This window comes from Miniopterus schreibersii, assembly GCF_964146895.1.
Source record: "Miniopterus schreibersii genome assembly, chromosome: 20".
Lineage (NCBI taxonomy): Eukaryota > Metazoa > Chordata > Mammalia > Chiroptera > Miniopteridae > Miniopterus > Miniopterus schreibersii.
In genome coordinates, this window is record NC_138122.1 from 21,136,196 (window position 1) to 21,157,183 (window position 20,988).

Here is a 20,988-nt window from a genome sequence, read left to right on the forward strand (position 1 = left end):
ACTACCCACTCCTGGACTTGTTGGAAGGGCTGAGCGATAAACAGATGAAGGGATGTTATAGTCACGATGGCTAGACAAACAGGAGGACCCATAGGACAGAGGACATCAGAGAGGATGACAGTGCCCGGTGACAGGCCTCAGAGGAGAGAGACATCTGGGGGAGCTCTGGGCACCTTGGGGACAGGTACGTGTGCTGATGCCACGTACTTCAGTGGGGAGAAGGAACCGTTTGCAGGGAGAGAGGTTGGATTCTGTTTTGCACGTGTGGACTTTGAGAAGCTCTTGGGTGGAATTGTAAAGGTATTTGGGGCTCGGGAGAGCCGATCTGGGCTGGAAAGAGGGGTTGGCTGTGTGGCAGAGAGACGGCTGGTGCGGCTGTGGGGGGTGCACACTGATCCCAGGAGAAGCATAGGGGCCTCCGGGCAGCATCCCCAAGCGCCACGGCCTCTATGGGATGCGTCCAGGAGACGGGAACAAGGGAGAGGTGGGAGGACTGCCCAGGGTCCCAGGAGGAGGTCCTGGTTGGGCTGGATTTGAACTCAGGTGTCTCTCTGTCTCTCTCTCCCCTTGTGTCCTTTGTGAAAGGCATAGACTCCACCTAACTCAAGAGGAAGAGGGTGTGGGGCAGCTCAGATCACTGAGAGGAAAGCTAAGCCCTGGACCAGGGAGGGCCGGAGTGGAGCTGCTCTGGGGACCTGGGAGCGAGGAAGATGGGCCTCTCTTCAGGACACTGTCACCGCTCCAGCTGTTTCCCATCCTCCAGTCTCTCTACAAAAGGTTCACAGTCCCCTGCGAGGGGGCCTGACTGGCTTAGCGTGGGCCAGGTGCCACCGCCCACTGCTGGTGACAGAGGGACAAGGCCCTTTGATGGAAATTCCCAGGGGAACCACACATAATGGTGAAGATATTGAGGGGCTGTGACCAGAGGAAAGAGACACGGATGCCACCAGGTAGAGGCCACAGGGGTGCACCTCCCACCCCCAGGCATGCACAGGGCCCTCTGGAGCTCCTGAAAGTGGGTTGAAAGGCATTCCCTGGGGGAGGTAAGACCTGAGCGTGAATGAAGGTGGTTGGGCAGCCTGGTTCATTCGCCACCGCCCACGTGCACCTGGCAGGATCCCAAAGGGATGCCACAGAAGGCGGGACTGGGTAGCTTTAAGGAGAGGAGGAAGGACACGACCGGACCTCGGCCGTTCCGGCTAATTAGAGATGAGGGCGGGTGGAGGGAGGTCCGTCTACTCTGCCAAAGCGCTTTTTGTACGCCAGGAGTTGCTCTAAGTAGTTTACATTCTTAACTCGTTTATTCCTCGCCACAAATCGACAAGGCACTCTGTCATCACCCCTGTGCTCTTGCCAAGGAGCCTGAGGCCCAGAGAGGTTAGGAAATTTGCCCGGGGTCACCCAGCTAATAAATGATGGAGGAGAATTGAAACCAGGGCCGTCCAGCTCCAGCCTGTGTGCATAACCAGGACCCTACACAGCCACACAAATGCCGTGTTTTGGCTGGGGACTGAAATTTGCATCAAGTAATATATCACATCGAGTGTCCCTTATGAGAATCTAATCTTAGATTTAACAACCAGGTTGACTTTTCCCGTCTTAAAGGCAAACACAGTCTCCATGCCGAATATTTGAAAACCCCAAAAACGCACGAAGAAAAACAGTGGCACCTTGAAACAACTCAAATATAAATGCAAAGTTGTATTTCTCTTAAATGGGGTATCCTACCTATTAATTATTTGAGGCCAGCTTTTCCCATGTGCTGTTTTTGTGACAATAAATCATCTTCAGGGACACGACGGTTCCTGACTGCATAATTTTCCCCACTGTATGGGTGGACAGACCATTACTTGTCCAACTAACCCCTGTAATTGAGTCATTTTGTCATCTCCAATGATCCGTGAGCATAGATGCAGCAGGCATGGCTGGTGGTCTGCTCAGATTCCTTTTCACAGTTTCTGTGCATCCTTCCTGGCTCCTGGGTCCTCTTGTTTCCAGGGGTTTGCACCTGTGACTCTTTTTTGCAGGACGGCCCTGGGACTACCAGAGCCACTTTGCTCACAGGGTTGAAGAGCTTGATGATGGAGTTTAGATCCCCCAGTTCTGTCCCTAGGGCAGACCTTAGCCCAGGAGTGTCAGTGTGGGAGTCCTCAAGGCCAGCTCCCTTGCCTCGGAATAAATTCTGATCCCCTCTGAACTCCTCTGTGGCAAGGCTGTCCAGTAGCCGGTAGCAGAAGGGTGTCATGCCATGTTCAAAGCTAGACCACAAAAGACACATTGGGCTCCTGCCTCGCGCCCTCTCTCAGATCACGTGCTCTGGGGGAAGCCGGCTGCCATGTCAGAAGGACACCCAAGCAGCCCTGTGGGAGGCCCAGTGGTGAGGGACTGAGGCCTCCAGCCAACAGCCATGAGAGTGAGTTCAGAAGCAGAGCCTTCAGATGAGGACAGCTCCGGCTGACACTGTCACTCAACTTAAAGAGACACTCAAACCAGCACTACCCTGAGCTAAGCCTCGGCTGAATTCCCGAGCCTTAGGGACTGTGATGATAACCGTTCATTGTCACATCAAATGTATCGATATCGTTTTCTCGAATATTGCCATATTTATTGTTAGCCACTCGGTTTTAGGCTAATCCATTAGGCAGCAAGAGCTACCAGCCGGATCCGAGTCTCGGAGGTTCGGAATGCAGGTCACCAGACTGAAGGTGAATGTCTCAGTGTTTCTAACCCAGCACGTCCCCAAATCATTTGGCTGCGGGACCCACCCCACTCCCTTTCCTTTTGATGGAACTCATTTCGGGGAAGGGCTGATCTAGCATGAAATTCGGACACGCCCAGAGATTCTCAGTATCTGTCGCTTCTGCTGAGACCGTTTTTGTCCCCTGACAGCAGTGTCTGTGCTGGCTTAGATCCGAGGCTCGCGAGGGCGTGTGCGTGCCCATGCAGCTATTGGCAGGGAGCTCTGTCATCCTGTCTGCTGTGGATTGTATAAGCTGTCACCGCCAGAACCCAAACGAGCCGGCCTGTCAGGCAGCGCTGATGGGACACAGACAGGCGGAGGGAAAACGAAATCATCCCCTGATAACAGGTCACAGGCAAGGTTTCCAAGACAGCCGGTCCTCGCCTTTCCTCTGCCCTCGCTGCCAGGATGGTGATAATTACAAAGCAATTGTCCCTTTTAGTTTACGAACTTTTGCATGTCTTCCCAGCCCCCCTCTGGGGGCTGGATATTCAGGGTGGTGATGAATGATTCCCATTTTACAGATGAAGCAAGTGAGGCTCTGAGTATGGACTAACGTTCCGTAAGACATCCATCTACGGAGCCCATGAGTTTTTCTCTGCGCCAGCAACTCTTGACCCCCCGCCCCCATCTGCTCGCTGGTGAGCACAGTGGTCTGGAACCAGCCCCTCCATTTGGAGCTGGCTCAGCTACTCCGCCACCTCCCGGCTGTGGGAATGTGGGCTCATTTCTGGATCCCTGCGGGTTGGCTTCAGATGAAGTGGGAAGATAGATGTGAAGACCGTAGACAGGGCCTTGGAGCTAATAAACATTTAATAATGTCATTATTATTAATACTCATCCTCCGGGTTTCAACATCATTTCTTCCTAGAAGCCATTAGGAACTACTCCCGCCCCAACCAGGCTGTGTCCACGCCGCCTCTGGGCTCTTCCTGTGCAGCCCCCCCACCCCTCACCCCCTGCCCCTGCCGAATTCTCTGGTGGTTTCTAACCCTGGCTACAGATTAGAATCCTCTGGGCAGCTTTTAAAACTATCCAGGCCCCGGCCCCACCCCAATAATATTTCCCCACCCTTACTTTCCTCTTGAGCCAGTGATGGGTGCTGGGGGCTAGGTGTCTGGGCCCCTCAACACCTCCACTGGGGACGACATTGGGGGCACCTTCGAGGCTCAGGCAATGCGATTTATCAAGTGGCACTGAAGTATTTCAATATTGGGACACCTGGCACCATCGTACCGTTGAATTGGTGCCCAGCACGGGCACTGGGTAGATATCCACTAAATTGCTGAATCGGGGGCTGGTCTTGGCGTCTCCTCCCCATATCTCAGTTATCCTTGGAGACCGGCCATGGCAGTGCTGTTCCGCGTGGCTGCCCTTCCCTTTCCCAACATCTAGCCCACATCTGCTCACACCCAGGAGGCCTGCAGAAGCGGTGATTCAGCCAGCCTTCAGCAGACAGAGCAGAGCCCCCAGCAGGGAAATGAGGCCAAGGCCGGGTCTCAAACCTCCTGAGCCGCCCGCCCCTTCTGACAACTCCCAGGCCCAGGACATTGGGGCGGGAGGGACCTTCCCGGCAGCCCCAGCCCCTCCAGCTCCAGGTGTTGGCTCATTTAAGAGACAGGATTGATTTTCACATTATGATGCACAACTCGTGAGGCACCGAGGGGAGGAGGTGGGGGAGAAGCCAGCCACTGATTCCCGGAATTTATTTAGAGACACATTAATTTGTTTCTTCCCTTCAAGGTCAAATCAAGTCATCTCCATATATCACCACTAGCAGCCCCTGGCTGGCGGGCAGTTGGGAGGAGGCAGAGGTGGGTTGCAAATCAGACTTCCCGGGGAGCTGGTCAAGGGAGTGGGATGGGGTAGTGGGTTCCGCGGATCCCGTCTCGGCATTATCATGGAAGTGAGAGCTATTCTTCTGTCATTTCACTGAAGATCTCCTGGGAAGGGCCAAGTCATCTATTTTGATGACAAAGCTTGTGTCCTTAAGCTGGAAGCTCTCCAAACTGAAATGAGCCGAGTTCCTGGGGTTTGAGATCATGCCTTGGCTTAATTTCCCAGGGTGACTCACACTCACCATTCATTCATTCATTCATTCATCCATCCATTCATTCAATACGTATTTATTCATGATGCATTAGACATCACCCTCAGCATAGAAGACACAGCTGTTGGACAAGAGAGAAAAACAGAGCCCCCTCCCTTTTGGAGCTGACTTCCAGGGTGTGTCTATGGATGCGACGTGTGTTGAGGGCAGCTTAGATTTTAATGTGCAGGCGTGTTTGCAACCAAGCGGGCACAGTTCTGGGACGTGCTTTGGAGCCGATGCAGCAGCGTGATGTATCTCATAGTCAGTGACCAGATGGCGGCTATTGCGAGGCCTCTCTGGGGAGGTGGAGTTCGAGGAGAAACCTGAGGAAATGGTGTAAAAAGGAGGTGGCTGAGCTGGGGGCAGAGGATTCGTGACCGAAGGGATGGAAGGTGCAAAGGCCCTGGGGCGAGGGTGAGCATCATGTGTTTGAGGGACAGAAAGGAGTCTTGTGTGTAATGAACAAGAGAGGGGGCCACGGGAGGTGGATCTGGGAGGCGGTGGGGCCGGAAGGTGCGGGACTTTGAAGGCATTGGGAAGGAGTTTGGATTTTATTTGTTCAGCGCATTCATCGTGCGTCCCATGGGGACAAAATGATGCCTTCTGTGTAGTAGGAACCGTGTTAGGAGTTAGAGGTACAGTGGAGACAAACACGATGTGGTCCCTGCCCTTCAGAGACCTGTGATCTGCCAAGGGAACGGTCCAGCCATCTGGTGAAGCCTCGACCTCTTGAGATATTTAAATAAAACAGCCACACCCTCCATCCAGTGCCCTGGCCAGGAGGTCAAGATGTCCCAGGAGGTTCATTCTCATGGTCCCTTCTCCCTTCAGCTTTCTGCCCGTGGAGAAGTCTCTCCATTCTTGTTGCTCTGGGTTGTCCCCAGGCCCCCCAAAGTTTGCACTGGCGTATGAATTTCATACCACAACGCAAAGAATTGAACATCGAATATCGTGCAACATGTTTTAGGTTCTGGGTCCACCCACCACCTAGGATTCCCCACTGGCCACCTCTCGCTGCAGGGCAGCCCTCACCACCCCTAGCCTTAGAGACCCCGCTCGGGAAAATCCGCGTGGTCCTCCATGCCCTTGGCCTTGCCACAGCTGACAGGTGGGCTCCCCACTCTACCCACTTGGGGTCCCACCATTCAGTGGCCCTGCACTGGTGCAATACCAGCTTTGTTTTCCTCCTCTCACGGGCTCTCAGAGCCCAACGAAACTGCAACCCGACACCCAGCACAGGGCCTCCTAAGGGTAGGTACCCAGTAAATATTTGTTGAGCAAATGTCAAATAGCGAGGGATTTTCCCCTTGGCTGGAATGACTGACTCCTCCTTCCATCCTTGAAAGCAGAGCCGCTAGGGTTGGCTTGGGTTTTTATGACTGTTATTATTTATCCTTTTAAAAAAATTGATTTTAGAGAGAAAGAGAGATCAATTTGTTCCACTTACCTACGCATTCAGTGGTTGATTCTTGTATGCGCCCTGCCCGGGGATTGAACCCTCAACCCTGGTGTATTGGGACAGTGCTCTAACCAGCTCAGCTACCTGCAGGGCCTATTGTTTATTCTGCCACAAATGCCCAGGCTGTCATGGGGTGTACTGTGCTAGGACAGGGGTAAAGGGGGGCCTCTAGACAGCCTGGTGGGAGTCCCAACTGGGACCCATGGACAAAAAAGGGGTTTATGGAAAATAACCCCACAGGGTGATCTTATTGTAAATTCCTAACTGGGCGGGTCTCTGTGGGTGTCGTAACTTTTTTAGTAAAAGGTTTTTCTTTGCCTTAAGCCCTGTCCATTGTTTTCCCGAGCGCAGGTGGACAAACCTTTGAAATAAGCAAAACCACCCTCATAATCTTGTTAACTCTCCTGTAATCCAACCCGCACCCTGCTTTCTCCGGCCTCCAGGTTGTCTCCCTTCTGGTCCCTCCTTAATTTCAACCCCCCAAAGAAGCTGCAAAACTGTCATTCTCTGGAGCATTTGCGGCATAAGTCCGGCTCAGTTTCGGCTCCAATAAACTTTGACAAAAATTCTCCGCAGGGTTGGACGTTCTTACGGTGACAGACCCTAAAGAATGAACCGCTGCAGGGGTTGGAAAGTCACGCTGGAGCCGGGACGGTGTGTCCCGAGCTCGGTAACAGGAGGGCTTGTCCGGCTGCAGGAACAGAGGGCAATGAGGTGGGGCTGGAGGGTGAGGGTGTGGGGCCAGGTAGGGTGGAGAGAGGTAACCTGAGCCTCACAAAGAAACTCCACTCAACCCTCTGAACAATGGGGACTGTCAGAGGATTTTAAACGGGACATACCTTTCCCCTTGGCTCATGTGTTTTCCTCTGCCTGTGAGGCCTGCCCCCACCCCGTCCCTGTTTGCTCAAGTCCTACAACCCTGTGGGTCTTCAGACCTGGCAGGAGTAACCCCTCCTCTGTAAGCCACTCCTGACACCGCCCCCCCCAGCCCTTGCAAAGCCCCAACTGGAAATAATGATGGGGAACTCAAGAAGTTAAAGTTTTTAGCTTTAGAGGTATAGTTAATAGGCTTGGTAATTGATGCACGTAGAAAACTATTGTCCCGGGACTGGAATGGATGACTGGACCTGCCCTGACTCCAGGAGACCCTCAAGCAGTTGGACCTTTGTGCCCCAGGGGGACTGCAAGCCTCCAAGACCGTGTCTGAGCCACTGTGCTCCAGGGAGAGAGCATTGGGGATGCTCGGGAAATCGCCGGACTGCAGCTTTTATCCGATTAACCTCCTTTCTCCTGAATTCCAAACACTTCACCTACTTCTCTTTATAAAAAAGGTCAGCTTGAGGTGAGAGGTGAGAGGGTCCTTGTAGGGCACACAACCCGCCGTCTTCTCAGATCGCCCACCATCTGAATAAAGGGCCCGTAAAGGCTCGATCTTTGTCTCTCCTCACTGGTTCTGGTAGTGGCTGGCCGCAGGAACGCGGACTTCTCCCGTCTCAGTGGCACCTCTCTTCTGGTCCCCCACGTTGGATGGACTCTCGGAGGCATGTTTACATTTGCTTTGTTGGGAGAAAGGCAGACTGGGCAATGAAGAGTTAATAATGAAGATCCTGGGGTCAGCCTGCCTGGGCCTGTGGCTTACCAGGCCTGTGACTGGGGACAGTAAACTCAACCCTCCCTCGTCTGTTTCCTTATCTGTAAAATAGAGATAAGAGTTGACCCAGCCTCATAGAGTGGCGGGGTCATCGAGTCTATTACAGACATAAAGCTCTTAGCACAGTGTCTGGCACATAGTAAGGATTTGGGGGGCCCTGGCGTTCTCTTATCGGCCTGCCTCTGGCCTGTGAGCCTCTAGCAGGCAGGGATTGTGGCTCATTGGTCGCTATAGCTTTGGCTCCCAGCCCAGGACCCGGCAGAGCAGGTGCTCAGGAAACATTCGCTGACTCCTGCTGACTTTGGGGGTGCTCTTGACAAGCAGCCAGCAGCTCCTCATGAACTCTTCCAAAAGCCAACATCTAGGTTCGAGTTCTGCTGTCTCCGCGTGACTTACCGAAGCCGCCTCTTGTCTCTCAGCCTCAGCTTCTTTATTGTAAAATTAGTATCTACTTCCTAAGGTGATGTGGGATTAAATGGAATTGTCCCCAGGGGTGGAGCCTGTGACCCAGGCCTGGCCAATCCAAGCACTGATTTCGTGGGCTGTAGCTTAAAGGCGGTCATGTGATGCCCAAGCTGGGCTAATAAGAATGACCCTGGGTATATGGCCAAAACTATGGGAAGACACTGGCTTTTCCCCGCTGGGGACTGGAATGTGGAAGGATGTGGGCTGTAGAGATTGTAGTCTTCTTGTGACCACATGAGAGGACATGGGGACATGGAGGGGCGAAGAACAGGGGAGGCAGGGGACAACGGGGAGACTGGGAATGGAGCCAACACCTCAGGACCAAGAGATGGAGAGAAACTGAGTTCTGCTGACATCATTGGAAGCCTGAGAGGAACTTTCATCCTGGACTTCTCAGCCATGTGTACCAGTAAATACCCCTCTTTGCGTAAATCAGTTTGAGTTGGGCGTCCTGAGCCCTGGACACGGTTCTGTGCCCCTGGCAGCGTCGGTCTGTTGACTGCCCTCACAGCTGCTATGCCCCTTTCCTCCTTCCTAACAGAATCTTGTTTTGTTCAGGCAGCAGTGTTCCTGGCCTCAGAGGACAAGTCAATATTGACCTAAGCCTATCACGGCCATCTCTGTCCCTTTGCCAGGGATTGGCTTCAGGATACACATAGGACCCAGTTTGGGTCAATGAGATAAAACTAGTCTGCTGAGAGCTCCCAGCAGAGATCTTGAACTGATAAAAGAGAGTGAGGAGAGGACCCTTTTACCCCTGCCTTCTCTTTCTATACATTGTCACATGAAGATGTGATGAGATGCTCGGAGCTGCTGCAGCCATCTTGCAAACATGAGGATAGACTCGGTAGACTTGTCAGAGATGGCAGAGGAAAAAGATGGGAATACTTCGGGTTTTTGGTGGCATAACAACTGAAAACATAATCGTGAGATCACTTATATGTACACTTCTTGTGAAGTTAGACAATAGATGTTTATGTCATTTAAACCACTGTCTTTTGGGCATTGTTATTTGCAGCCACGAGCATTCCCGATTAATATTGAAAATATGCATGGTGTAGCATTTAATTCCTCAACCAAAAGAAGCACACAAGGCTAAGAACATCAGCTCCTTTATTATTATTATTATTTATGTTATTTTCCCCTAAAGAACAGCACAATTCAAATAACAATGACACACACGTCCCACCCATATACACAATACCACTATCCTGCCTGCCAGGCTGTCTGGCCTTTGCTTGGTTCCTGGTGGAGCTGTCTGGAGACAGCCCCCTCTGTAAAAATCCCAGTGAGGACACAGGAGACACCAGAAAGGGGGGTCTTTAGCCAGAGGACAAACTGAGGGGCTTCCAGAGTCCTTGGGGATTGCCAGCTTGGGAACTAGAGATGCCTGGGTGGAGGGCAGAAGGCACTGTTTGTTTTCATGAAGTGACTGTTGGGTAAATCCCACTTGGGATTGAAGACCTATCTATCACCCTTTGTAGGCCAGGGCTGCAGAAACATGGGGGGGGCGGTGAGCTCATGGGCTCCATCAATCAACCAAGGGGCAGGCACAGACATTGGGAGCCCAGAATAGGAATCTGGGTGATGCGAGGTCCCCAGAGAAAAGCAACCCTTGCATTAGTTGCAAGGTAAGATGCAATGTGAAATGCTATGTCCCCTTTTAGATGCTTTGCAACTGTTGAACGTACAACATTTTTTTTATCAAGATAGAAAAGGTAAAGAAAGAAAAACTCCCAGCATTTTGGCCGAATGCAACCGAGCATGACTTGCCAATTGCGCCCCCCTGGTGCAAAAACCTGGTACTACACTATCTAGGGACTGGTCAAATTACCTTCACCCCCAACATTTTAGTTGGACTAAATCTATGAGTTCAGCTAAAGTAATATATAATGTACCCTGGAATCAGAGAAGCCCTGGGGGTTGGGGTGGGGTGGGGGTGACAAGGATGGGCCAAGACTGGGGTCTCAAGTACAGGTGACCTCCTGGCCATCTTGGGGAAGCTCGTTGTTGAAGCTGCTCTCTCCAAACGGTGAGTAAGGGGGCACCTGTGGAGCTTCGATGATCAACAGGCCCTCTGGGGAAAGCGAGGCAAATACTGTTGCAGGATCCACCTCTGCAGGAAGCCTAGGAGAAGCACAAGATTTTACTCATTTATTATTTTCATACAGCCTAAACATTCTTTTATTCCTTTGGAAGAAAATATTTTTGATAAGCGCTTAGGCTTTGGGGATATAAATGCTGGGTTTGAATCCCGGCTCTGCCTCTTCCTAGCTGTGGGCGTGATCTCGGGAAGGTTACTCAATTATTCCGAGCTTGCTGTCTCTTCTGCAAAACGGAGATCATAATATTAAACGCATACCATATTTGGAGCTTTAAAGTTCTTTGCAAAGAATCTGAGCATGCTTTGCAAATGGTAATATGCTGCTCCCACAGTAACTTACAAGGGAGCTGTGGCCCACGTGTTTGAGCCTAGGTTGAGGTCTCCACTTAGCACCCACAACTGACCAGCTGCCGGCAGGCATGGCCACCACTACCGTCCCCTTACAGAGCCTAAGGTGGGACTCACAGCAGGTGGCGCTTTTTTATCTTGCACGTGCCCTACGGGTGGAATTAATGGTGGAATTAGGCAACTTGGCAGATAAAGGCAGCCAGGCTGGCTACATGGCTAGACTTCAGATGCCAACATCCTCTGTGAGGTTCAGCATGAGCTGTGATTTGGGGCACATCTTCAGTATTTTGCAGTAGGCGATCACTGTTTTGTTCCCCAAACACATGTATAGGCATTGCCTGGTGAGAGCTTTACAGTGGGCCTAGAATGGTTAATAGGTAGGAATTAACATGCCTGTTGCATAGAACATTTAATGGAGACTCGGGGAAATTAAATGACAGGCTCAGTGAGCGAGCGAGCACCAAAGATGAGGTTTATGAACCCAAATCCAGTGTCAGTTCTGAAGCTATTTTTGTGAGTTTGGGAGTGTTTGGGGTGAACGAGTCTATCTGGGACAGTTTCTTAACAAACTATGGAATTGTGAGAACATGTAATGACCTCTTTGGGGTGTCATTATTAATAAAAACAACAAAAACTAGGGCCTCAGAGCATTTTCTATGTGCCAGGTACTTCACCTGAGTCATCTCAGTGAGTTGTTAACAATAGTCCCACCAGGTCAGTTCTGTTACTAGCCCTAATTCACAGGTGGAGAGATGGAGGTCAGAGAGGTGAAGTGATTTGCCCAGGGTCACACAGCTCATAAGTGGCAGATGGGAATGGAATTGTAATCCTGGTCTCTGAGCTCACAGTCGCTCTCTGTAATGCTCTCCTTGCCTCTCTGGCACAGGCTTTTGAAAAAAAGGACTGGGGGGGGGGGGGGGGCTACAAGGTTCAATCGCCACAGAGCATTCCTGGCCCAAGCTGGCTCTGCCTGTTGTAAAAGCAAAGTCACAACCGGTCTTGATGAAAGAACAGAGAGGTGAGGCAAGCCCATTCCCGGGCCTGGGCAAGACCCTTCCTGGAGGGGCTGGGGAGTGTTTTGCTGTGAACAGCAACCTGTAGCCCCCTGAGCCGCATCTACCCAGGAGACGCCTGCCTGCCAACTTGGAGCCACGGACATTAACAGGGGGCCTGCTGGGAAGGAGGGAAGGGACAGAGGGAACCTGGGCAGCTGCCAAGTCAAGCTTCTGCAGCAGAGACAAGGCCAAAAGTTTGGACCTCCCCCTGGCTGCTGGGGATGGGCCAACTCTGCTTAACCGTTCACATGCCAACCCATGGGCACCTGCTACAGTGCGGCAGGGTAGCCGTGGTCCAGAGCCTGGGCATGGCAGGCAGGCAAACCTGAGTTCAAATTAAGACTCTTCCTGATTGTGTGACCTTGAGCTAGTGATCTCACCTCGCTGAGCCTATTTCCTCCTAAGAAAAGGGGTAATAAAAGCATCTGCCTCTTAGGGTGATGTGAGAATTGCGTGCCTGGCGTATGTACAGAAAGTGGTCACTAAGTGTTGGCTTCTGCGTTGCTATGAAGTCATGGGCCCTACAGGTGGGCGCCTCACAGCCATGGCTATTTCGGCACAAATTGCCGTATCATTGAACCCTGGGATGTCAGCGCCCCAGAGAATATTCATGATGGTCCAGGATAACGCTCTCAGTTTACACCTGGGGAAACTGAGGCCCAGAAGTGGGAATAGACTCTGTCAAGGTCCCTGACCAGGTGACCTGGTTTGGAGATTTTAATAAGGTTAGTTCCCATGGACCGAGCCCTGAGTCTGTACCCTGTGCTAAGTGCTTCACACACACCCTCCCATGACCCATCACCACCCATCCATGGGAAATGTGGGAACAGCAGCTCAGTTTCCATGGAACCAGGACGCCCTGCACCCAGGGCGGCGATGAAAAGATTTAACAACAGGCAGCTGGACGCTGACCAACCAGAATGGATGGATTCAGCCATGGCGACGGGGAGGTCCTAGGGACCCTTTAGTTGCTGGGATGTGGGGGACTTTGGAGGGTCCTGGGACAGGATCAGGATGGGTGGTTGGCTGCTGAGGACACTTTGGGGGGACGATGCTCAGGGCAAAGGCTAGTGCAATACGGTAACAACTAGCCCCGCTCAGCTGCTGGGCCCAGCTGAATAGCAGCCCTGCCTCCGGCAGCTTTAGGCTTTTCTATCTGGCAAGGAACTCCCAGCAAGCTGTTTCCCCGGAGGCCCAGAGAAGGAGAAGTCCCCGACAATGGCCATCTCTGTAAGATGATTAGTCGGCTGCCTTCTTCCCAGCTCCGTCCCTTTCACAGCTCAGCCCTGCCTGTGACTCCATCCTGACACCTTGTTTGCGCCTCTGGAAAGAAACATCAGCTCCCTCCCTCTCCTTTGCCCTCTCTTTCCCCTCTGGGATCTGGCTGTACCACCGGGAGGTGTGGGTCCTGGGGATGGCAGGCCAGCCAGTGGGCGCCAAGGGAAGCAGTGTGGCGTTTGCCTTATCGGGAGGTGTCCACAGCTTTCAGGAGCCAGAGGCACCGGCGGAGCAGGAACGGACACGTGGGGGGAGATAGGGGACTGCAGAGCTCCGGCGCCCACAGCAGCCTCCTGCCGGCTGTCAGCCAGAGCTGGGCTGGGGCTCAGATGCGGGCACAGCGACAACAGCAACACCCGGTCGCCGCCCAGGAGGCCCTGCTGCGTCGGGATCACTGCGCAGGACCTCACTGTATTTTCAGGTGGTGAGTTCACAAGGCGGAGTTCAGGGATCTATTTGGGGCTGTTCTAAATTCTAACTCTGAGGACCTCGGCTGTGTCCTTTCAGCTGTGGGAGACTCAGTTTCTCCACCCTGCAGGGAGGGTGCCGTCTCTTCCCTCGGCACACCCTCGCTGCAAAGGCTAAATGCAACCATGATGGACAGAGACTTTGGGCCAGAAGTACACGTAGTGGGGTGATGCTGCTTCGAGACAAGGTGCGTCCGTGGGGCACCGGGCCCTCACTGCCCCTCCTTCCCGCGGGGGTTGCCAGAAGGGCCTCCGCGTGGCTTGGACCCATCAGCTGGGCCTGCTGGCTTCACCAGGCTGCTCACATGATTCCTTTGCTGTGACATTTTTTCCCCTTCAGGGTGAGGGTTCAATTCCCTGCCCCAGGGGTAGGGGGAGGTGAGGGGTGTCTTATAGGAGAGATGCCCAAGAGGGTACAGACCCCCAGATCTGGGGTCCCAGGCACCTCCCCCGCCCCCTACTCCCACCCTGAAATCCACCCCCCGGGTTACTTACTGGATTTTCTTTGTGAAGTTCTTGGACACGATGCCGCCTTCATGCTGTTTCTCTTCATGCTTGCCTGGAGGGAGAGGAATGCCACCCGTCAGGGTCTGAGTCCCTCGGGCCTCCACCGATGAGGACCCAGGCTCGCGTGGGAACCCTGGCCCCGTCCCTGCCTCATTGGGTGGCTTCCGGCTTGATCTCGAGGCTCCAGCTGTCTGAGCCTTGGGTCCCTCCCCTGAACCCACCTCCCAGGCTGTTGAGAGGATGAACTAAGACAGTGGACAGGACAGGAGGCCTTGACCGCAGTTTATAGACAATTACGTGTTCGTCTTAGGAAACTGGGCCACGTGGTGCATTGTCTCTTCTAAGTCTTGCCTTGGCCACCACTTGCTCCCCTCAGCAGCCTGGAGAACCCCGAGGCTCGCATCCCAGAGAGGGTGAGAGGAAAGCAGTAGGACTAGTTTGCCACCCAGCCGGCTTCACAGCTCACGGAGCCCTTTTCCGACTCCGTGGATGGGGTCCTTCCTCCCTTGGTTACTGATGTGGAAACTGAGGCCCAGTGCTGGGCCCAAGGCCACCCAGCCGGTGTGTGGCAGCCCTGGGCTCTGAACCAGCTGTGTCGGAATCTCAGCCAAGTGCTGGGGTCCCATGCGTCTGTGCCCGTGCCAGCTTCCAGTTAGTTCCCAGAGTCATCTTACCTGTACCTGGTACTGAGGGAACCACCTGGAAATAATGCTTTAATCTGCTAACGAAAACCACCCAGCTTCCCCAAAGGGGGCTCTCCTTAGGAAGTGGCGTTAGGCACCATGGGTGGGAAATTCCACACATACACACCCTACAAGGAGGGTGGTTTGTTTGTTTTTTCCTTAGGAAGGAAAAATGTGAAATTATGAGGAGGCCTGAGCCCGAACTGGCTCTCACCTTGAAATTTAATAACAAATTCTGGGCCTCACGGCCCTTCTCCTTTCTTATTTTTTTAAATGGAGAGTGTCTCTCATTTCTTTTTAAACAAAGAATTAGTGCCCAGCAGAGGCAGTCACCTTCTCACTTGGGGGGGCCACATTCCAGGGCCAGGAACCCTCATTTACACAGCGACGCCCTTCTGAGGGGCTTGGGAATCTGGACTGTGAATAACCTTGTGGGATATAGTGATTTTGTGCGGTCTAGGTTTTGAAAAACTGACAACTTATAGGTGATTACATTATTAATTGCTTTTTTATTACTCATTACCCCTTTCTTAATTACTTTTTCCTGATTACAAGATAATGCATGTGTGTGTGAGAAAATGTAGAAAATAAAGGAAAAAAATCCATTAAAACCACCCCTGATCCCACTGCCCTGAGAAAACCACTGACACTTTTTTATATGTTCCAGACTTTTCTTTCTGTTACTTAGAAATGCATAGATGTTATATAGTATAGATGTACATCATATAGTTTATCAACTGGGATCACAGTGGACGGCACACTTGAAACCTGTTTTCATGTCTTGCTAACACATTATGATTCTTTTTCTGTGTCACGGCCAATACCCTTGGACACAATTTTTAACGGCGTTCGCTGCGGGGATGTATAAGGTCATGCAGCCAGTCCCCAGCTTTTGGGCACCGAGACAGCTCCTGACATTGGAAAGAATCTCACTGCACTGAACATTCTTGCGGCTCGATCTTTTCACCCGGCCCGATAGCTTCTTTAGGATAAATTCCAAGTTCTAGAATTTCCAAGCTGGATCTGTACCGCTAACTGCCCAGCTGGGCCGAGAGGGTGCGTTCATAGGAAACCGTTTTGAAACTGGAGTGTTGGGCTAGCAGAGCGTGCTATTCCCTGAATGTGCTGATGCTCCGGGACTTTATTCTGACCTGCCAAGCCCATGGCCACCAACTGCCCAGCTCTAACACCGGCGTGTGGCCAGAGGAGTGCTGTGCGCTCCCTGGTCCCCTCCCCGAAGCCTGGGCCTCTGGAGGCCTGCTTCCCTTGGGGACAGGCCAGTGCCTCTGACTCAGCCCTTCTGCACACTGGCATCCTGGAAATAATAGCAAACTCATACAGCCCTTTCTTGGTGTCAGCCACTGTCCTAAGCACCTTACCTATATCAATGCCTTTCATTTTCCCAATGGCCTTCCAAAGCAAGTCCTTTTATTCTTACTATTTTGTGGTTAGGGAACAGAAGTTCAGAGAGGTTAAGTGATGTGCCCAAGGTCACACAGCTTGGGAGAGCTGGGCAGGTGCGTGGGTTCCGGACTTGAGTCCCTGCTCTGACACTTGCTGGCCTATCTCTACTTTCCTCCGAGCCTCAGTTTATTGCTCTCTAAAATGGGGGTGACAACAACGTCCTAATTAGTGGGTTACTGGGAGGAGCATGTGAGAGTGAGTCACAGAATTGCTTTGTAAGTTGTAAAAATACTGTGTGAAGATAGACACTGGCAGCTTATTTTGATGTTTGGGGACAGGACTGCTCTCAGAAACTCCCCCTCCCTGTCCATGCTCCAAAAATCAGGGGGAGACGGGGGAGGGGGTTCATCTGGTTGAAAGAAGGTGTTAGGAGTAGCTTAATTTGCATATCACTTGACTATTTAGTAGGGGCAGTTGAAGGATTTTTAATTTCTTATTTTGCTTTGCTGTTTACATTTTCTACGTGGAAATAATTTGATTTTTGTAAACACAAAAATGTAATTATTGTGATTAAAGAAAAAAAAAAAGACAGAACTCATCTGAAGGCCAGGGACGCTAGAGGCCCCTGGCAGCCTGAGAGAAATGTAGGCATCAGCACTCCGGGGACAGCCATTGGCCCAGCTAAAGAAAGAAGCGCTGTTACCAGGGGAGGCAGAGGCCCTGGGATTGAGGAGAAGGGGTGGGCATAAGGTCTCGGGGGTTTTCCAGTCCCTTCCCTGGCCAGTGGCCCAGGAAGGGAATGTTTTTTGGCTGGTGGCTGCAGGGTGGGGGGTGGGAGTGTGTGAGGCACGATGGAAATCTTCTAGTCCAAACACTTCCCTGGAACCCGACACTCACATGTGCTCAGATAAGGCAAGGCCACCTCTCAGAGATTCAGAAACCGCATTAGCAAACTCAAGGCTCTGATAAGCTCCATGGGGAGCAGACCTGGTTATAATTTTGTTTCATCTGGCACCTTCTGGAATTCTGGACCCTGTCTCCATCCATTTCTCAGATGCCTAGTGACAGCTGAAAGCACACTGCTTGGCAAAGACTGACCCAGTCCACCTTCTCATAGGCCAGTGGCAAAGCCGAGGGTTGGAGGTAGTAGGTAGGATTTGCCCAGGGCCACACATGGAACTGGGAACTGACTCAATTGGCCTGGCTTTGAATTTCAGACATTGCCATGGAGAAGTGGGTGATCTGAGGCAAGTTCCTCTCTCTGGGCTTCTGTTTCATCATCTGTAAAATGGGTGTAACAAACCTACCCATATTTCCTTATAAGTCCATGTGAGGAACCAGTGAGCCAGCCTACGTAGGGATTTAGCACAGGGCCCCACAAGGTGCGTGGGGGAGAACAGGTTTGTCATTATGTGATGCAGGACGGGAGACTGGCCTTCTGACTTCCCTTGAAAGTTGCATTTTAGATGGAGCCTCTGCTGTCAGTCTGATTTTTCAAACCTCTTTTATGAGAGGCTCTGTATGTCCTCTCAGGATCTGGATTCCATCAAGCCGAGGTTGCTAAGTGCACACCCGTGAGAATTTTACAACCTGAAAAGGCTTTGTCTGTCCTTGTCTTAAGTTCCCCAATGACCCCATTTTACAGATGTGGAAACTGAGGCTCCATAAGGCATTCAAAGCCTCTGGATTAGCGAGGTACTTGGCTGGGGTCTCAGCTTGGAGCTGCCAGGAGGGTGGAGGAAAAGCCCCTAGGCTGGACAGGATTCACCTGGAAGGGCCACAGGCCATGGGGGACCCTCCAACCTGGGGTGGAAAACTCTGGAACCCTAATTAAAACAAAGACAGAGAGAGTGGGGATGACAACCACTCTGTTTCCAGAGCACCATCATTAGCTCCATTTACAGACACTCTGCATTCATTACATATTGTCTGCATATATTGAATCGTCCCTACAGCCTTATAGGATAGATATTATTATGATCCCCATTCTGCAGACGAGGAAACTGAGGCTCAGAATGGTGAAAAGACTTTCTTATCCACATTTGTCCAGAGCATGACCAGCAGAGCCAGGATTTCAACCCAGGTCTCAAAGACCATCTACCATTTATGATTTGTTGGGGCTTTACTGTGCGCGGCCGACATTTTAACAGCATCGGCTTCAGTAACGATACTGAGCCCATTGTGTTTCAGGCACTCTACCCACACCTGGGACCTGTCACCTCATCTAATGCAATAATCCTCATACTGTTGGAGCCCTTTGAACCCCAATTTCCAGATTAGGAAACAAAGCCGAGAGCCATTAAGCCCTTTGCACAACCTGCTGGTGGGTGGTGGAGGCAGTTGCGGAACTCTGGCCCGGTTCCCGCATTGCGGAGCCCTGGCCGACCCCCTCCGTCAGCACGTGGCCCCAGCCTGACTCCGGCCGGCCACACCCGCCAGAACCTCTGATGTTTAGAATTCCCATCTGCCAGGCTTTGAAGCTCCCCCTGAACGCGCCCTGCCGGGGCCTGTCCCTGCCCAGCCTAGCCTGTGTTTGCCATGGCTTTTATTGATTTTCTGGCCGGCAGAGCCTGCTGGGGAACATGCTCGTTTTAATGGAGCTTTAATTGCGAGGGAAGCGACAGAGCTTCTCCTCCCTCCGCTGCCCAGCCTCACGGGGGCCGAGACCGCATCCAGCCTCCTGTCTCCCGGAGCCGTGGGCAGGCCCAGACTCTTCCTGCTGCTGACTCACAGCATGACCTTGGACGAATCCCGCTGGGTCTCGGCCTCAGCTTTGAAATGGGACCTGGCACCTCTGCCTCTCAGGGCTCGAGAGAGGAGTATTTGGGGGAAGGAATATGAGTTTTTGCCCAGCCCTTCCCACCCAGTAGGTGCTTAAATGGCCAGTTCTCTTCCGGCCTCCAATTCCCGGACGGCCTGGATTTGAGCCTTGGGAGAGTCACCTTTGCCTCCCTGTGCCTCAGTTTCCTCATTTGTAAAAGGGGGAGACCAACAGGACCCCTGTCCTCTGGTCGCATTACCTGAGATGCTACAGAGGAAGCACTCAGTGCGGGTCTAGCAGACTGAGCTCCGTCAAGGTTACCAGTCAGTATGGTTAAAATGGCCATTAAGCCTCAGTTTCCTTGTCTGGGATGAGGGGAGCGTTTCCCTGGAGACCTGGGCTGGTTATTAACACTAGCAACACTCCGCGTGAAACACGCCCTTCTAAGCTATGTTGTGATGCTGGGGTGCAAGGAACCCCACTTCCCCTTCTATGCCTGTTCGCTCCTTCCTATGAAATTCCCCCTCCCAGCACCCGACGTGGTTTCATTTCCCTGCCTGCTCTCTGATGGACACAGCGGCCCAAGGCCCCGCAGCTGGGCCAGGGGGAGATCTCTCCTGAAGCCGGGAGAGGAGGGCTCTTCCCTGGAGGTAACTTCTCTGGACTGCATTCCTGAGCCCTGAAGTCACCTGTGTCCTGCTGTCACAGCTCTCCCTCTAAGGAGAAGTCCTCTCGGCTATTCCCAGGCTGAGGCCTGCAACCATCCCCTCCACCCCCGTCCCTCCTGTCTCCCTCCTGATCCCCACTCACCAGACACCTCCACATATCTGTCCTTGGTCTTCACCATCAGCTCCTCTGGCTTGAAGCTGTGCACGTTGACACACACTTTCCAGGGCTCCCCAGGGAAGGGTGGGGGGCTCCTGCCGTCAGCAGGTACCCCAAACCTGCCCGTGGCAGTCGGCACCCGGGGCACCGTGCCCGGCCTCAGGGGTCCCGGCCAGGGCGAGGAGAGCCGAGGCAGGGCCCAGTCGGGCCAAGAGGCAGTCAAGTCGTCGGGGAAGGGGTCCATGCCAAAGCCATCGTCCAGCAGGCGGGAGGAGAGCGGCGAGTCCCGGAAAGGGTCTCGGCGCAGGCGGCTTGGGTAGTGGCAGGGGAAGGGCATCTGACCATCTGCCATGGTGGATGCCGAGCTGGAGCGCAAACGGAGGCTCAGAGAGAGGGAGCCACCTGCCCAAGGTCACACAGCAAGGTGATGTGGGCGGGCTAGCCTTCCAGGCTTATTCTTCAGCTTCAAGAACAGCTAAACCATCCACTGCTGAGGCTGGGGGCACACACCAGGCTGGGGTCCGGACCCCCAAAGACACTGCAGACTGCAGGGGCGACTGGAGGCTGGTCTTGCAGATTCCCAGAGAGCCAGCCCCTGTCCACACCGCCTCAGCAGAGATCTGCCAGCCTCTGTCCTCTCAGGCTGTCCAGGCTCAAAGCCAGAGCCGCCAAGGTCTAGAGTGGAGCCAGGAGCTTAATAACCCTGGGGACGCAGGCCTAGAAACTTCTCCTGGCTTCTGGGCTGGGAGCCTTTTATTTATAGCTGCTAGGGGCTGGAGGCGGGTTTTGCAAGCACCTCCCGTCACTGGAGTATTCGGAGGTGATGAACTAGCCCCAGAGATCCGTGGAGGGCTGGCCGGGCTCCCAGGGGCCTGGGAGGGGCCTTCAGGCCAGTTCCGCCCGCCTCGGGGACAGTCTCTCCGCCCCCAGCTCGGCTCTGCCCCGCCCTCCCCGGAGCCGCCCTCCCGGAGCGGGGCACTCAGACCTGGCTATTAATATCCCTCTGCCTGGCCCGAGGCTCAGGTCACCCTCTGCAAATACTTTCCCCAGAGCCTGCTGCATCCTGCCTCCCCCCTGGGGACCTGCAGAAGGGGACGAGAGATCCGGGGGCCCAGTGGATTGAAGACAGATGGCCCTGGGCTGGAGTCC

The 20,988-nt window shown here is 53.1% G+C and overlaps 1 protein-coding gene and 1 long non-coding RNA gene across 5 annotated transcripts in view; one reads left to right on the top strand and one right to left on the bottom strand.

Moving 5' to 3' along the window:
- LOC308549877 overlaps positions 1-20,988 on the top strand; it is a 216,587-nt gene that overhangs the window by 181,381 nt on the left and 14,218 nt on the right. For 2 of the 4 annotated variants that reach the window (XR_013997806.1, XR_013997807.1), the window contains exon 1: positions 12,300-13,616. The exons of the other annotated variants lie outside the window; for them this stretch is intronic. This is a non-coding gene — a long non-coding RNA (uncharacterized lncRNA). Of the gene's footprint in view, positions 1-12,299; positions 13,617-20,988 lie in introns of those variants that run through there. 4 annotated transcript variants of the gene reach the window in all.
- On the bottom strand, positions 9,504-20,806 carry HSPB8 (heat shock protein family B (small) member 8). The gene is made up of 3 exons (XM_081122989.1): positions 19,825-20,806; positions 14,155-14,218; positions 9,504-10,534 (listed from the first exon to the last, which is right to left on the bottom strand). The coding sequence occupies exons 1-3, from the start codon at positions 20,189-20,191 to the stop codon at positions 10,375-10,377; spliced, it is 591 nt and encodes a 196-aa protein (XP_080979115.1). The 5' UTR covers positions 20,192-20,806; the 3' UTR covers positions 9,504-10,374.